Source organism: Rhinolophus sinicus, linkage group LG04, assembly GCF_036562045.2.
Source record: "Rhinolophus sinicus isolate RSC01 linkage group LG04, ASM3656204v1, whole genome shotgun sequence".
Classification (NCBI taxonomy): domain Eukaryota; kingdom Metazoa; phylum Chordata; class Mammalia; order Chiroptera; family Rhinolophidae; genus Rhinolophus; species Rhinolophus sinicus.
This window is the reverse complement of record NC_133754.1, coordinates 70,687,080-70,703,230: the sequence shown is the minus strand read 5'-3', so window position 1 is coordinate 70,703,230 and position 16,151 is coordinate 70,687,080. Positions and strand designations below refer to the sequence as shown.

Below are 16,151 nucleotides of genomic sequence, written 5' to 3'. Positions count from 1 at the left end.
TACCTCTATTTATTAATAGTTTTCATAATTTACATCCAGAAATCATATAGTATTGTATTTTTAATCACAGAACTATAAATCGAAATTGACATATCTCATAAAATGATCCATAGCTGAGACAGTCTATAAGAAATTTAGCTAAAGTTGATACTGCTAAAAAAAAGGCTGCAATTTGTAAGGTATCAAATGTTGCCAAATTTCTACATGATCATTTAAACAGAAGCAATATTCCATACATCTATGAAATACTGAAAACACGAGTTTATCTGAGTTTCATAAAAATGTCATAACATTAGAAAACGGATTTGAGACTTTGAAAATAGGATAGGAGAGAAATGAAGGTTGCCATTAGTCGCCTGCAATTTCTCATTTTAGGACTGCAATACTGTCACATCAAATCAAAGAAAAAAGTTTATGTAAAATTTTCAAAATCACCACTAATTGCTTACATTTTATACATCTGTAATCAGTGTTCCCCTAATCTCTTCGTCAGAACCCTAGAGCTACTAAAATGGAAACCATTCATTCTCCTTAACTTTCACTCAGGGACAAAGGTAGAATTAGCACCCTCTTAGTTTTGTATCCTCACGTAAAAACTCCTGTTCCTTTAGGAGTCATACCTTAAAAGTGTAACATCATCTACCTTGTTTAGACACTGTCACCTAATAAACTTTTGGTCACTACCTTTCACCCTCCCATTATTCTGAGTCATGTATCAAGTCCACATAAACAATCTTACACCCTATTCTTTCATCTCCTAACCTCCTAATTTCAAATAATGAACCTCAACAGCACTTCAGCCACCTACCACCAGGGTCTCATCTGTACTCACAATAGACAAAAATTCCTGTAAGTGCTGTAGAGAAATAAACATGAAGATACAGCTATGTGAGCAAAGATGAGGAGTCCCTCATCTAAAATGGTAGGCAGGGGCATAACTTGCCTAAATTGACACTGGAGGGAAGCATGTAAGAATGGTAAGATACAAACAGGAGAGTTAGACAAAGGCTCACTCAGGAAAAGCTCTAAATAGCATGCAGATTACTTTGGATTGCATCTTATAGGCATTTCAACAATATTTAAACAGTACTCCTGTCGGTCATTGGTCAGAAAAGTCTTGGGGGTATCTTTAGCTGGGGTGGGGAAATGGGCGGTGAAAAAAAAGTCACACTTAAAGGTTTGAGACTAAAACATGCCTGACTTTCCGGCTTTGGCAAACAGATGTATGAAAATGCTTTAATTAGTGTTAGGGGCTCTAGGAGGCATAGTTTTCGGGGGGAATAGATGGAACAGAAACTCACTTTCATCCTTTCTTAATCCATGTAGATTATAGCTAATTATTTTCCTGCAGAAAGGATAAATTATTATAACAGCTGCTTTTGATGATGGCAAAGTCAGTCCACTGGAAATAATTACAGAATTTGAGCTCTTTTTATATTATCAGAAGAGTTCATTGTAGATTAAAACAATTCTAAATAAAGGTGATTAGTTGATAAGTGTTAACAATGTGAGAAATAGAGAAACCATCAAAATAAAGGAAACCCATGATGTACTAGAAAAGCAAATGATACACTGCCAAGAAGCTAGTGTCCCACAAAGTCATATCACAAGTGAGGATTCAAAAATTAGTTTTTAAAGATTGTCTGCAATGTAATTAAGGGAAGTGACTATAAAAATCTCTAGTCAATTTTCTTTGCCTATTCACTATTTCTCTTGACTATATTCTTAGAGAATTTAACAAAACTATATTTTAATGAAAATGTCTTCATCAAGAAACATATATACACATATGTGTACACACACACACACAGAAATCCATACCACCAATTCTTCCATGACGCAAAATCTCCTGGGAAGTTCTCAAACAATGCAAGAGTTTGGAATTTTCAGTGTTTCATTATAAAATAAATAACAAACAATTTATTCCAGTAACTATGTAATTTATAATTATTATAAAGTCAGTTTAGCAAAAACAATTCAAAAATTTTTATCACATTTTATGATCTCATCATGTCTAATGCTTTCATTTAAATGAGGAACACATAATAGCTACCAATTATTGATTTGTTATGTTCTAAACGTTGCACTAAGCACTTTATATACACAGTCTTATTTAACCCTAATGACAATCCTGAGATGTAGGTATTATATCTGTATTTTAAAACAAAGAAACTAAAATTCAGGGAACTTAAGTGGTTTGCCTGATGTCATACAATTAGATAGGAGCTGCGTTGTAACTGGACCATCTGACTCAAAAACCTATGGTGGTAACTATTTCTGTCATAAACATTACCTCCTGTAAACCAACTAACGTCCACTCTTGATTCCAGGCTTAACTTTAGACTTTAATTTGGCTTCCCAAATTGAAGGAATACATCATTCATGCCAAGTCCACTCTGGTATTTATGTCAGTAATATGTATAGTGAGCTAAGTTCCAACCACTATACTTTCTGGTTCAGTGTTTTTCATCCAGTATTAGAAGAGATCACAGTGTTTGTACTGAGCACCAGTGAAAGAACTGGACAACACTTCAGAGATGTGCACACTCCCTGAGTAAAGTATTTAAAGTTCCACTATTCAAGTTGTTGTTTTGCTCTTCTTTTCCTTAAATAAAATACATGTACTCTGCAATACCACCATATAGTAGTACAAACATACCTTGGGGATTGCAGGTTTGATCTCTGACAACTGCAGTAAATTAAGTACTGCAATAAAACAAGCTGTAAACTTTTTGCTGGTGGAGGGCCTTGCTTTCAATTTGTAAAAATGCAACATCTGTGAAGCGCAATAAAGTGAAGTGCAATAAAACAAGATATGCCTATATTAGACTCTCCTTTTTAAAAGAAATAAAAGCAGTTTTTTAATTCTCAACAACTTTCTCCCTATTTTTTCATTTTTTAAATATATTTTATAAAAAAATATTTCAATGGAAACATGTTATCGTAACTTATAATTATACCAAATTAACAAACGTTTTTGCATGTTAGAGTAGTCTTATTATAACTGGAGATGCTAAGATGCTCTGATGATGTACACTTTTTAGACTTTTCAGTTTTTTTGTGTTTTTTGTTTTTGTGTTTTTCTTTTAACTGAAAGTTACTGAGGTCACAGTGGTCTATGTAGGAGATAAAACAATTTTCATACAGTCCCTCATCGTTTTTTTATATTACCGTCTGCTTTGGTAATCAACAACAACAAAAAAAAACAAACACAAAAAACTACCTTTATAATTTCCTCCCTTTCTCAAGAAAAAACTATGAAATCTAAAACTCCTGGAATGTGGTATATACACACCAAATGCTAAAAAAAACACACCATATCTTTAATTTATATTTGAAAAAGCAGTTTTAACAATGGTTCTTCTCTAATCCTCTTACCAGAACTCCACAAGAATTTTGTATGGCCTACTTTTAAAAAGCTAACGGGAAGAAGTTGATACTGAGTTCAGAGTGGTTTCAGGCAAAGGGTAGAGAAAGAGAATCAGAATCTGTGTGAGGCTCTTTTTTCACTCTCTCTACCCAACAATCAAGAAAATTGTGGTAATATGTGAAACCTGAATTAGATTTTGAGACACGTGTGTGCAAAACTTCACCAGGAAAAACAGTCTTGTATTATATAAAGAGAATTATCTTACCATGATGATGTACAACTAGAAACCTTACATTTCCAAAATATTTTTTTCTGATTCTGCTAGATGGACTATCCAAGGTAAAGGCAGATAACAGATATTCACAAATTAATCCACAACTACTTTAAATATAGTCAGTTACTTCAACGCTCGCCCTTATCAAAGTTATTAGAGAACTAAGATTGAAATCAGGTGATCTTACCTTCACAAGTAAATCTTCATAACTTAATGTGAGGTTACTCTCACAATTATACATTGAGTTCAACATAATTACATATATATGTATATATGCACATATATGCATATATACTTATATATTGCTATAAAATGTACAATTAAGAATACAGAATAACTTAAAACACATTCTCAATACGGTGTTGCCTCTAGAAACGGGTAGCAAAGGGAGCAGAGTAATGAAAATAAGGAACAAACAGTTCCTGTAGGTTTACTACATCCTAAAGCGTCTCTTCACATTCAACACACCCCTTTTAGTGACTCAAGCGCCATTAGGTCCGCCTCCAACTTAGGGTTAAAAGCGCCCCGGGATCTGAAAGGTGTGAGATGCTGAGATGCAAAGGGATGCCTTGCTGTTTTTTGAGAAAACACTGGTCTAACCCCACAACCGAAACAGTGGGGCCCAGAGGCTTCCAGCTCAGTTGGCTGCCACCCCAAAGCCAACAACGCTCACACCGGATGGCCCGGCTGCCTAGCAACGCGGCAGGACTGCCTAGCAACAGGGCTCGCCCAGGCACGCCCTGGGCCGCCCCAGACCCCCTGAGCCCACTAGGAAAGGCCAAAGGGATTCATTCTACCTCTTTTTTCTTCTGTCCTCCCCCGAGCTGGATGCAGAGTAGCAGCAAGAGCAGAAGAAAGGGAAAGCTCCCGGTGGGCAGGTACCGCAGCCGCCGCCCCCCCTGTCTCCGGCGTGAAGGAGCGGCCCTGGCACCCATCGCCGCAGGGCAGTGTCTCCTCCACGCTCGGTAACCGTGCGCGCCCAGCTCCTACCGGCGCCCTACACCTGCCAGGCCAGCCGCCAGGAGCCCCCTGCCTGTGCCCTCCTGGGTGCCTGCGGATTCGCCAGGTACTGGTGCGGCGGCCGAGGACACCGAGGAGGAAACTGACAGAGCATCCGGTTCACCAGGAGAGGGGACCTGGAAAAGCCCGGGATGGCGCAGGAAGTGGGCGTGGCGACGGAGCAGCCTCCGCGCCCCGCGCTCTCCGCTGGAGTTTTCCCGAGACCCGCACTGCGGTGGGGTACCATTCTCTCGCTCACTGCGCGAAAGCGAAGGTTGTCCAGCTACTGAAGCCAATACTAGGTCCCAGGAGTATGCGAGGGGCCAGTTAGTCCAACACTTTCCCTGGAGCCACAAACAGACCTAATTGCCTTTTTGGGAGATGGAGAAGAGCTTTGAGGAATTCATGAGGACTTGGGCCACTCTAGCCAACTGCAGTCTCCGTTCCCATTGAAACATTTTTAGAGACACAGCTGTGGTTCACAAACTGAGCCCTTTGGAGCTCTCTAACATAATCCAGAATGCCTGGATCTGGATACCTAAAAGCTGCCCACAACTTCACAGCTGTTTCTTGCTGCCACAACTGAGGAGCCAACGTACATACCACTTTAATTCGTTTGCTCATTCATTCAGCATTCATGGAACACCAAAGGGCAGAGCAATGTACTAGATGCTTTGAACACAAAAATGAATAGGACTTAATTCAATTCCTGCTCTCTACACATTTTAAGAACAATAGCAGGCCATTTAGTGAATATTTGATATGCTCCAAGTACTGTTCTAATGCTTCATATGTACCTTTTTAATCCTCTACGTTAAGATTTCTTCACTTGGATCATGAACGCCTTTGATAGTCTAATAAAGCCTATTGACCCAGTCTTAAAATAACATGAAAAATAAATACGTCGGATTACAAATGAATCAATTATAATACAATTATCAAAATTAAAACAATTCACCTCCCTCCACCTAATGTTCAACAAACACTTGTATTTTGGGAATACTGAAAAACAATATAGATGTGAAGACCAAGGTATAAACATTCAGACCTCACAGTGTGATGATTGACCAAGAGGCACAGAATTGTGAGGCCCTTGGCCAACTAAGTAGTGTGAGTAGATACATTCTGCAATCATATGCAGTCTAGCAGCATATTGAACAGAAATTTTAATAAATTGGTAATTTTGAAGTAGTGGTGATGACAATATTTTTAAATATCTGCTACCATTGTAGTGTGACATGAAAATATCTATCATTCGTACAGGAAACAAAGCCATGCATACTGCTAGTACTACTGTTTTGTTGTCTGCCTTCATAATTGAAAAAAAAATTAATGCAAGGTTAATAGACATAAGATTTTTTTTTCAATTATAGTTTCACAGATGCTATGAAATTTTGTGAACTCCAGGTTAACAACTCCTGCTCCACAAAAACCCTGTCAGATAAGTCCTATTAGAGCAATTTTCAGATAATAAAGGCCAGAAATGTAATTCAAAAATATGTAACTAGAAAAGAGTGGAGCAGGAATTTGAACTTTGGCAGTCTAACTCCATAACCATTCTTATATACTATGCAATGCCACCTTTTAAAAAGGAATTTACAAATAAATTTCTCTCGCAGGCTTTTGATTACCAATTCTTATGGGAGCATTTTTGCCTATAGTACTTATCACTCCCAAAAGAATAGCTCCTTGCTTTTTCCTTGAGACTTGTGAAAGCAACCTCAAGTTCTATTTGGAGACAAGAGTAAATGTATAGTCTAAACATCAGCTAAACATCTTCACTGAGATATACTCACTATAATCAAAATCTATTACCTGTCCCTTTCCCAAACTGATCTTAATTTCTTTATTGTAATTAATGGTACCACTGCCCTCCTAATTATCAATTTTCAGAGCCTCAGAGCTACCTTCCGTTTCCTCCATTCTCTCGAACTATGCTGCCGTCTATATTCAGTTTCCAGGTTACTCTGCCTCCAGTGTCTTAGGAATATGTCTTCTTTTTCCCTTTTTGTAACTCTAGCATTCATTAGAAAGACATTAGTCATCATTATTAGTCCATCCTCTTTCCCTTGCTTATAATCTTATCATTCTCCTCTATCAGCCTAATCCAAGATGTCTTAATCTTGCTTCCTGCATTCCATTTTTGGTAAAGCAGCCAGAGTGATCCATTTCATACATAAATCAGTGTAAAGTATTTTCTCTGTCAATAGCATAAAATCTGTCTTTTCCATGTCTACAGGACTTTACATCACTTTGCACCTGGCTACCTTTCCAACTTCCTTTCCTACTTTTCTGAGCTTTCTAACTCTGCTCCAGCTAGGGTAGCTTTCTTGTTTTCCTTAAATATGACAAGCACACTCTGCCTTTGGCCTTCAGAGTGCTGTTTTAATTGGTAAAACTCTTTTCACATAGTAAACTTTCACATATCATACTTGATCATTTTATTCAGGTCGAAGGCCCGATCTTCTAAAATGTTATCTCTTCATCTCTCAGACCACCCTTTCTAAAAAATAAAACCCTTTACCCACACACTACTTAACTTTTTTTATAGTACCTATCACTACCTGAAAATCATGCTCTTGTTTTCATTTATTTCTAGTCTCTCCCATTAGGATGTAAACTCCATGAGACAGGGGTTTTATATCCCCACTGTTCAGAATAATCCCTGTTTTACATTTTTTTTATACTATCCATCCCTCACTGACATTACGCTTTTGTATTCATTTAACTATCTTTTCCCATTAGAATGTAATGTAAACTACAGGAAGGCAGAGGCTTCATTTTCTGTCTTTGAATCCACACTACACAGAATAGTGCATTTGTTGAATGATTGGGTGAATCCATCCATTCTTTATTCCCTCAAGTACAGCACTAATCATATCGCTGGTTTTAGTCCACAGACTTTCAGTAGCTCTTCACTAGGTTCAAAATGAGGTCCAAAGTATCGATAATAGCTCATAGCCAAATTAAACCCTTTATCCTTGCTATAACACAGCACACCCTTCAAACTGGAATGTGTGCCAAGGACTACATAGTCAATTGCTTTTAAGAGAAATCATTTCCAAAATTTCGACTCCCACGTGTACTTTCCTAAAATTGATGGACTTGGAGAACGTGCATGAGGTGAAGGCTATTAGTTTTTCTACTTGCCCAAACCTTTCTTAGGACAATTGCCTTTTCTCTCTTTGCAAAAGAAAGATATCTCTTCCACCTATCCTGATTGCTGTGCTATGGCGTGCTGCCCCACGGTGTATATATATAAAAAAAAAAAAAAAAAAAAAAAGAAACAAAAGGAAGAGTAATCCTAGGCAGCAAACAAAAGGATACTTCTAAGTATTTGCATAGGTGTTGAAAAAGTGAACCTAAGGACTTAACAAAAATCTTTTTGTTAATCAGAGGTTTCATATTTTTCACTTTCAATAGTATTGAAAGAACATAATCTAGTTGTCAGCTTCAGATAATTTAAACATCATTTTGGGGATAAAATGCTACGTAATTGTTGTCACATTACTCAAAAGAAATTCAAAGAATTCAGTGATATTGTGATAATAGACACCTTCTATTCCTGTCTACTTATTGTGAACAGTTTCTTAGCACTTAAAATAAACAAAAATTAAAAACAAGAATAAAGTTAGACTAAATATTATCTCATTTGAGTAATAATGAATATTTATCCATAGATAAATTAACTAATTTTTTAAAAACTTAAATTATTTCCATAAGTAATATCTTCCTAGTACCATTTTTCTTTTTATGTTTATTAATATTTTCTCAAACTCATAATATAAGTTGTTATTTTTTCAATTAGATACTACTAATAACCAGTGATAACTCAGTGCAAAAGATAAATTTTAATATAACCAGCCTTATGGTCACAGAAATTTGTTTAAATCAAATTTCAATTTATACAACTCTTTTTTTGCAGAGAAAAATGACTTTCAAGCACAAAAATCCAATAAAAGACTTATGAGCATATTAATATATAAATACTATATTAGGATAAAATGCTATCTGATTATACAGCTGTTAGGAAGGTAAATCGATTCAAACACCTAGAAAAACTGTTCGGCAGTATTTACTAAAGCTGAGTACATCTACCTATGACCTAGCAGTTCCAAATAGGCATATACTGTATTTAACAAATGACATGTATAAATTTGCATAGCAGTGTTATTCCTAAAAGTCCAAAGCTGGGAAGACACCAAACATCCATCAACAGTAACAAATCATTTGTGATACAATCATATCAATAAAAATGAACTAATGACATCTATACATAATATGAATGAATTTTACAACATGAGAATCCAGATACAAATCTAATGCATTAGGGTTTATGTGATAACAAATGAAGATCAACCAAATGAGAACAGGCAAAGGGTATTTATTCAGAGCTTGCTATAGTAAGGGAGTAACCACCATCACCTGAATTTTGGCAGAGACTCAAAAGCAGGCAGAGGAGTAGAAAAGATTAATAGCAGAAAAAGACTGCATGTGTGCCCTAATTGAAGGTTATTGGTGTGAGAATGCTTCAGCCAGACTAACTAGAAAAAGGGCATCTTATGTGATTGGTTAGCTTATGTGATTTGGCTTCCTCTAGTTGGTCCTAAGTTGAAAACAGGGACAAAATTGAGGGAAGCTATCAGTTGTTAATCAAGTCCTGGCCACTTGGAGCCAATTGCTACAGAGGTTACTTTTGGAGTCCAGCTGAGGATGGTGGCTAGTTGCCAGGAAAACCAACCATGTGATGAGAGGGTTGGAACTTTCAGTCCCACCCCCTGACCTCCAGGCAAAAAGAGGGGCTACAAGTTGAATCAACTGTCAATAGCCAATGATTTAATCAATCATGTGTATATAATGAAGCCTCCATAAAAACCTAAAAGGATGGGTTTCAGAGAGTTTCTTGTTTGGAGAACACATGGAGAGTCCAGGAAAGTGGCATACTTGGAGAGGGCATGGAAGCTCTGCGCCCGTTTCCCCAAATGTTGCCTGATGCAACTCTCCCATTTGGCTTTCTTATAAGTTATATCATTTTGTAATAAATCAGTGATCTAGTAAGTGAAATCCTTCTCGGAGTTCTATGAATCACTTTAGCAAATCAATAGAACCTAAGGAGAGAGTTGTAGGAACTTCCAATCTATATAGGCAGTTGGTCAGAAACACAGGTGTGGGGACTTATAAGAACTTTAATATCTTAACTCATGATCCAACATTTAGATATTTGCAGCTTTAGCTCTGAAGCTGCTTAAAAGGCATTTCCAATCTATATAGGCAGTTGGTCAGAAACACAGGTGTGGGGACTTATAAGAACTTTAATATCTTAACTCATGATCCAACATTTAGATATTTGCAGCTTTAGCTCTGAAGCTGCTTAAGAGGCATAACTTCGCCCTTTTGGACTCCAAAACTGCCTGTAGAGCAAGCAGACCCCCTGTGTTGATTGTACTGTTTGATAAATCATACTCCTGTGTGGTTGATAAGCAACACCCCCTGTACAGGAACTGCTCTACCAAAACCATCGTTCTGTGAGTGTGAACTGAAACTGAGACATTGATAAACGCTTAGTCATATTGTCGTGCGGGGAGGCCTGCAGGGTCTCTGGTCCCGCTCCCCACATAACGCAGGATATGGTGAGGCCTAAAAGGAACACCCACGGAGCCATAGGTAGGGGAGTCATACCACTACGGTCTCACTGGAGGCTGGGTTCACTGGACGTGTGACCTGCTGTCCGTTTTGTCTGCAACCCACCGATGACTCTCTTTCACTCTCCTCCATTCTCCTCGGCTCTCCTTCGTAGCCGCAGCAGTTATATTAGTGGCTAATGGCTCAATGGCTACAGCTGACGGCCAACCAGCCCAAGCTGATGGCCATCTACTACCCGAGCCAGCACTCCTCCACGTGAGGCCGAGAGCCTGTAAACTACTTTCTGGGGCTCTGCCCCCACACATATGTCACTCATTGTTCTTACCACTGAAAGTTCATTTGCCCCTATCAATCAGAAAATGAATGATGGTGTTAACATGGGCTTATAACTGGTGTTTGAAGGGGGGTCGGGAGGGAGGCAGTCTCATAGGACTGAGCCCTTAATCTGTGGAGTCTGACACAGGTAGTGTCAGAATTGAGTAGAGTTGTAGGACAGCCAACTGGTGTCTTAAAAATTGCTCGGTGCTGTGGAAAAAACCCCTCACACATTGGAATTGGATGCAGAACCTTTTTAGTGATGGTCATGTCGGGTCTCTGGTCCCATTCCCCACACTAGAATGCAGAATATGAAGAGGCCAAAAAGGAACACCCACGGAGCCATAGATAAGGGAGTCATACCACTATAGTCTCGCTGGCGGCTGGGTTGGAGACACAGGAAGAAGGAGCCACATGATCCGCAAACTGCCATCCTCTTTTCTGCCGACCAACCAACCAACCATGGCAGTCATATCAGTGGCTAATGGCTAACTGGTTACAGCTGATGGCCATCTGCTCACAGCTGATGGCATCTACTACCTGAGCCAGCACCTTTCCAGGTCAGGTCGAGAGCCTGGAAACTGGTTTCTGGGAGTCTGTCCCCACAATGATGAATGTTTTTCTTTCCTATTTCTTACTTAAAAATTATCCAGATACCCAAAGATTATTTACTAGTTAGTTTAATTATATGTCTAAGGCAGTTTTATCAATATAACTCCATGATTATGAAAATGTTCTACATCTATACTATCCAATATGGTAGCCACTCGCCATAGGTGACTACTGGGAACTTGAAATGTGCTTAGTGCAACTGAGGAACTAGATATTTAATTTATTTAATTTTAATTAATTTAAATTTATAGCTACTGTGGCCATTATAGGAGTTGCTACAATCCTGAATAGTCTAAGGTCATAGAGTTAGTTAAGAAACTGAAATACAATTTTAGTTAACACATTAAGTCCTTGTGATTGGCAGCATTGTAAGAATTTCATAAAATTAAACTTTAAAAAAGACACCCATTATTATCATTCTATTTACAGTTATTTTTTTTAAGTTATTAAAACAGTAATAGTTAACTTATGAAACCAGTTTAGGAAATTTAAACCATGTGAAATTTAACCCTAGTTTTGTATAAATCTAAATATTGTGCTGATATTTTTATTTGGTAAACAGTTTTACAGACTCTTTAAATAATTCCCTAAGTTATTCTAGTTTATTAGAACTAATGTCTTCTTTTTTTAATCTCATAATTATAGTAGTGAAGGCTATTAAGTTAATGCACTTTTCATTCTCCACAATTTTTAAAACAAATGTAACACAATACTATGTTTTTTTGCTTAATGTTTAATTATTTTATTTTTTTATTGTTTTATTTTTCCTTTCTGCCTGTGGGGACAGAGTTCCAGAGAGCAGTTTCCAGGCTCTCAGCCTCACGTGGAAAGGTGCTGGCTCTGGTAGTGGATGGCCATCTGCTGTGACTGGTTGGCCAACAGCTGTAACCAGTTAGCCTTCAGCCACTAATATAACTGCCATGACTACATTGGTTGTTTGGTTGGTTGGCAGGCAGAGAACCAGACAACGGATTGCGGATTGGGTGGACCCTATTTCCTGTGTGTCTCATCCAGCCACCAGAGAGACTGGGGTGCAGGAAGACCCCTTGTTGGGGTACTGGCAGATGTTTGCTTTTGTATCTCCAACCCAGCTGCCAGCGAGTATATAATGGTATGACTCCCCTATCTATGGCTCCGTGGGTATTACTTTTTGGCCTCACCATATCCTGTGTTCTTATGTAGGGAGCAGGACCAAAGTCCCTGAATAACACTGCCTTTAAATTAAAAAAAAAAAGTTTCAATTACAGTTGACATTTAATATTATATTAGTTTCAGATGTACAGTACAGTGGTTAGACATTTATACAACTTATAAAGTGATCCGCCAGATAAGTCTAGTACCCACCTGGGATCATACATATTTATTATGGTATTGTGCGGGGACAGAGCCCCAGAAAGCAGTTTCCAGGCTCTCGGCCTCACATAGAAAGGTGCTGGCTCAGGTAGTAAATGGCCATCAACTGTGATTGGATGGCCATCAGCTGTGGCTAGTTGGCTGTCAGCTGTAACCAGTGAGCCATTGGCCTCTAATATAACTGCTTTGGCTATGCTAGCAAAAAAATGGGGGGCTAGCAAGAAGATGGTGGCTGATCCTGCATGCGGCGCAGTGAGGCTTGAGAATTGTGTAGATCCTGTTTCCTGTTTCTCCAGCCCAGCCGCCAGCAAGAATATAGTGGTATGACTCCCCTATCTATGGCTCCATGGGAGTTCCTTTTTGGCCTCACCATATCCTGCGTTCTCTTGTGGGGAGTGGGAGCAGAGACCCCGCAGGCCTCCCTGCATGACAATTGACTATATTCCCTACTGTATTTCATATCTCCATGACTATTTTATAAATGCCAATCTGTGCTTCTTAATCCCTTCATGTTTTTCACCCAGCCCCCTAACTCTCCTCCTATCTGGCAACCATTAATTTGTTCTCTGTATCTATGAGTTTGTTTCTGTTTTGATTATTCATTTATTTTGTTTTTTAGATTCCCCACATAAGGGAAATTATGTGGCATTTGTCTTTCTCTGTCTGACTTATTTCACTTGGTGTAATATCCTCTAGGTCCCTCCATGTTGTGGCAAATGGTTAAATTTCATTATTTTTTATGGCCGAATACTACTCTGTTTTACATATGTACTATATCCTCTTTATCCAATCATCTATCAATGGACATTTAGGTTTCTTCCATTTCTTGGCTATTGTAAATAATGCCACAATTAACATAGTGTTTGTCTACACTAGATATTCCCAGAGTGCATGCACACCAAGAAAAATGATTTTTCTAATATATTGCTCTGTAAAATTTCCCAAGCACCAAAAAAGAGAGGGAGAGGAACAGAAATAGATACAAAGTCAAATTATTAAATTATCATTGTAAAGGGCTTATTATCTCCTGTCTACAAGGAGAGGAGACAAAGCTTAGATATAAGAAAACCCATTTCAACATATATGCATACTAAAGAGAGAGTCTTTGACAATTTTGTCAAGCCATAAAATTTAAAAGCCAGGGTATATTGAACCCTGAAGTATGGAAATGAAATGGAAAGTGAGTCTTCTACATGAAATAATCTGTTGTGGACAAGATAATCTCTCCATGAGGGTTCTTCCCGTCTTGTTCCAAAGGAGCTATCAAATAAACGTCTCACTAATGTGAAAAATGTCCCCCAATAGTCACTGCAATTACAAATTGTCTCTAGGAAATGTCACCAGTTAGAGGGTAAATCTACATTATATTTAGAAAACATAAAGAGAAACAGGAGTTTGGCCCAAAGGAGATATAGTTTTAGATTGAGAAGTTCACCCAAGAACTCTAGCAGTCAGTAGGTTGCCACTTGAGCGACCTTGTGTCTCTGGAACTTGCCCTGATCAGAGGCCACCCAAAACCTCCCGACTCTGGGCAGATGAAACTAAATAAGTCATTTCTCACAAGACTGAGGGAAAACTCCTTACAAAGTTTTGAAATGGTGACCTAAAGCACTTTTACCCAAAGAACACCTTCCTGAGGACGCTTTCTGAATTCCTTCTTCTTTAGCACTGGCTCAGGGATAGACTTCCCAGGTCCATGTCTATTCCCTCCTTATAAACTGTCCTCATCTGGACTATGAAAGCAGATCACAGAAGTGAACACTACTAGCCCAGAAAACGATTCCCCAAGAAACAATATAAATCTGATCATACCGTGTTTCCCCGAAAATAAGACCTAGCCAGACCATCAGCTCTAATGCATCTTTTGGAGCAAAAATTAATATAAGACCAATTTTATGTAAGACCGGGCTATGTTATGTTATGTTATGTTATGTTATGTTATGTTATGTTATGTTATGTTATGTTATATAAGACCCAGTCTTATTTTACTATAATTTTTGCTCCAAAAGACACAGTAGAGCTGATGGTCCAGCTAGGTCTTATTTTTTGGGAAACAGGGTACAACCAATCAGTCCCAAGAGAACTCACTCCTAAGTAAATAAACAAAACAAAATAAACTCAGTGTTGAAAAGTCACAATGAAATATTAACTGGAGCTCAGTTCAGAGTAAAATTAACCTCCCATCCATGGCCAGGGTGACACCTGGAACACCTGAATAGACAGAGACTTCAAGGGGTTTCTGGTGAGCACATTATTATTGAGTCTAGTGTCCTGGTCCAATAGTGAGGGTCTCCATTTTTGTTAACATCCTGCAGCCAAAGAACACACCGGAAGTGGAACCAACTTGGGTTTATAGGTTCCTTGGTTGCTTGCAAATGCGGAAGATATCTCACCATGAAGACCTATGGGGGAATCTCAAAGGAGGTTAAAGGAGACATGTTTTAGTATTTGGGCTTGTTTTTAATCTTTTTAGGAGGGTTCAAGAAAGTGGCTTCGCTCTGGATTGAGAGCCACAGAAGCAGGGGAAATTCCCTGGTAGGGTATTTTAAAAAAATTTTGTCTACAGGGTCAGAGGAACAAAGTACGTTGAGCTAAAGATAAAATCGATCAAAAAAGGACCAGTTCCTTTATTAGCTGAGAAAGGAGGATGTTTGGTAATTGTCATGGTTTGTAGGGTGCTCTTGTCCTTGTCTTTCCTCCGACAAAATTATGGGAGGGGATAATTTTTGTCTTGCTCTGTCACTTTCACAGAGTGGGCATGTCTGATGTCCATGGTCTATGAAGTTTTTTATGTTCAACAAAATAATACTTAGACCTGTTGTCACAGCCAGATCTGCTCCAAGCTGACAGAAGCCAGGAGCTGATTTGTTTTTTACCATCTTGGGTAAAATTATCTTACTTTCCTAATCAAATCATCATCATCATCATCATCATCATCATCATCATCATCATCATCATAGGATTCTTGTGAGAATCAAAATAAACCACACATGGAAGGGAATTATTACAAAGCTCAGAATATATAAATTCTTAATCAGTTTTGCTGGTGTCATGATTATCATTTACCATTACATTGAAAATTTGTTTGTTTCCTTCACACGGAATTGTAAACACTTTGAGGGCAGGGTCTGTGCTTTATTTATCTTTGTACCCCCTGCACACATTTCTACACCCAACACCTGCGCTACATAAAGTTGAGTGTTTGGGAGCATGGGCTCTGGAGTTGGACTCCTTGCTCTACTTCTTAATCAGCTCTGTGAACTTAGGCAGATTATATTACCTCTCTGTGCCTCAGTTTCTTTATTTGTAAAATGAGAATAATAGCACAATGAAGATGAAAGAAGAGAATACATGCAAAGTATTTAGAATAATGCCTAACACATTGTAAATGCTATATATTAACTCCCATATGGTCATAGGCGCTGTATAAATATTTAACTGAATCCTGCATCGAACTCTTCTAGTCTACCAGATACTATGATAAATACAGGAGTAGTGGCAGGAGAGGAAAGATATGCATAGTCTTTATCTAAGAAACAGGCATAGATATCAGACTGTTTCCCTTGGAGTGCCATGTCAAAGTGT

General features: G+C 38.3%; 1 protein-coding gene across 4 annotated transcripts in view; it reads right to left on the bottom strand.

Annotated features, from left to right (window-relative positions):
• Window positions 1–4,797, bottom strand: part of TUSC3 (tumor suppressor candidate 3) — a 151,594-nt gene extending 146,797 nt beyond the window's left edge. For 2 of the 4 annotated variants that reach the window (XM_019738006.2, XM_019738005.2), the window contains exon 1: window positions 4,442–4,756. In XM_019738006.2, the coding sequence (XP_019593565.1) occupies window positions 4,442–4,579 (138 nt within the window). In that variant the 5' untranslated portion in view covers window positions 4,580–4,756. Of the gene's footprint in view, window positions 1–4,441 lie in introns of all 4 variants that reach the window. The other 2 variants (XM_074329722.1, XM_019738007.2) reach the window with 2 other exon arrangements.
• Window positions 4,798–16,151: the final 11,354 nt, after the last annotated feature.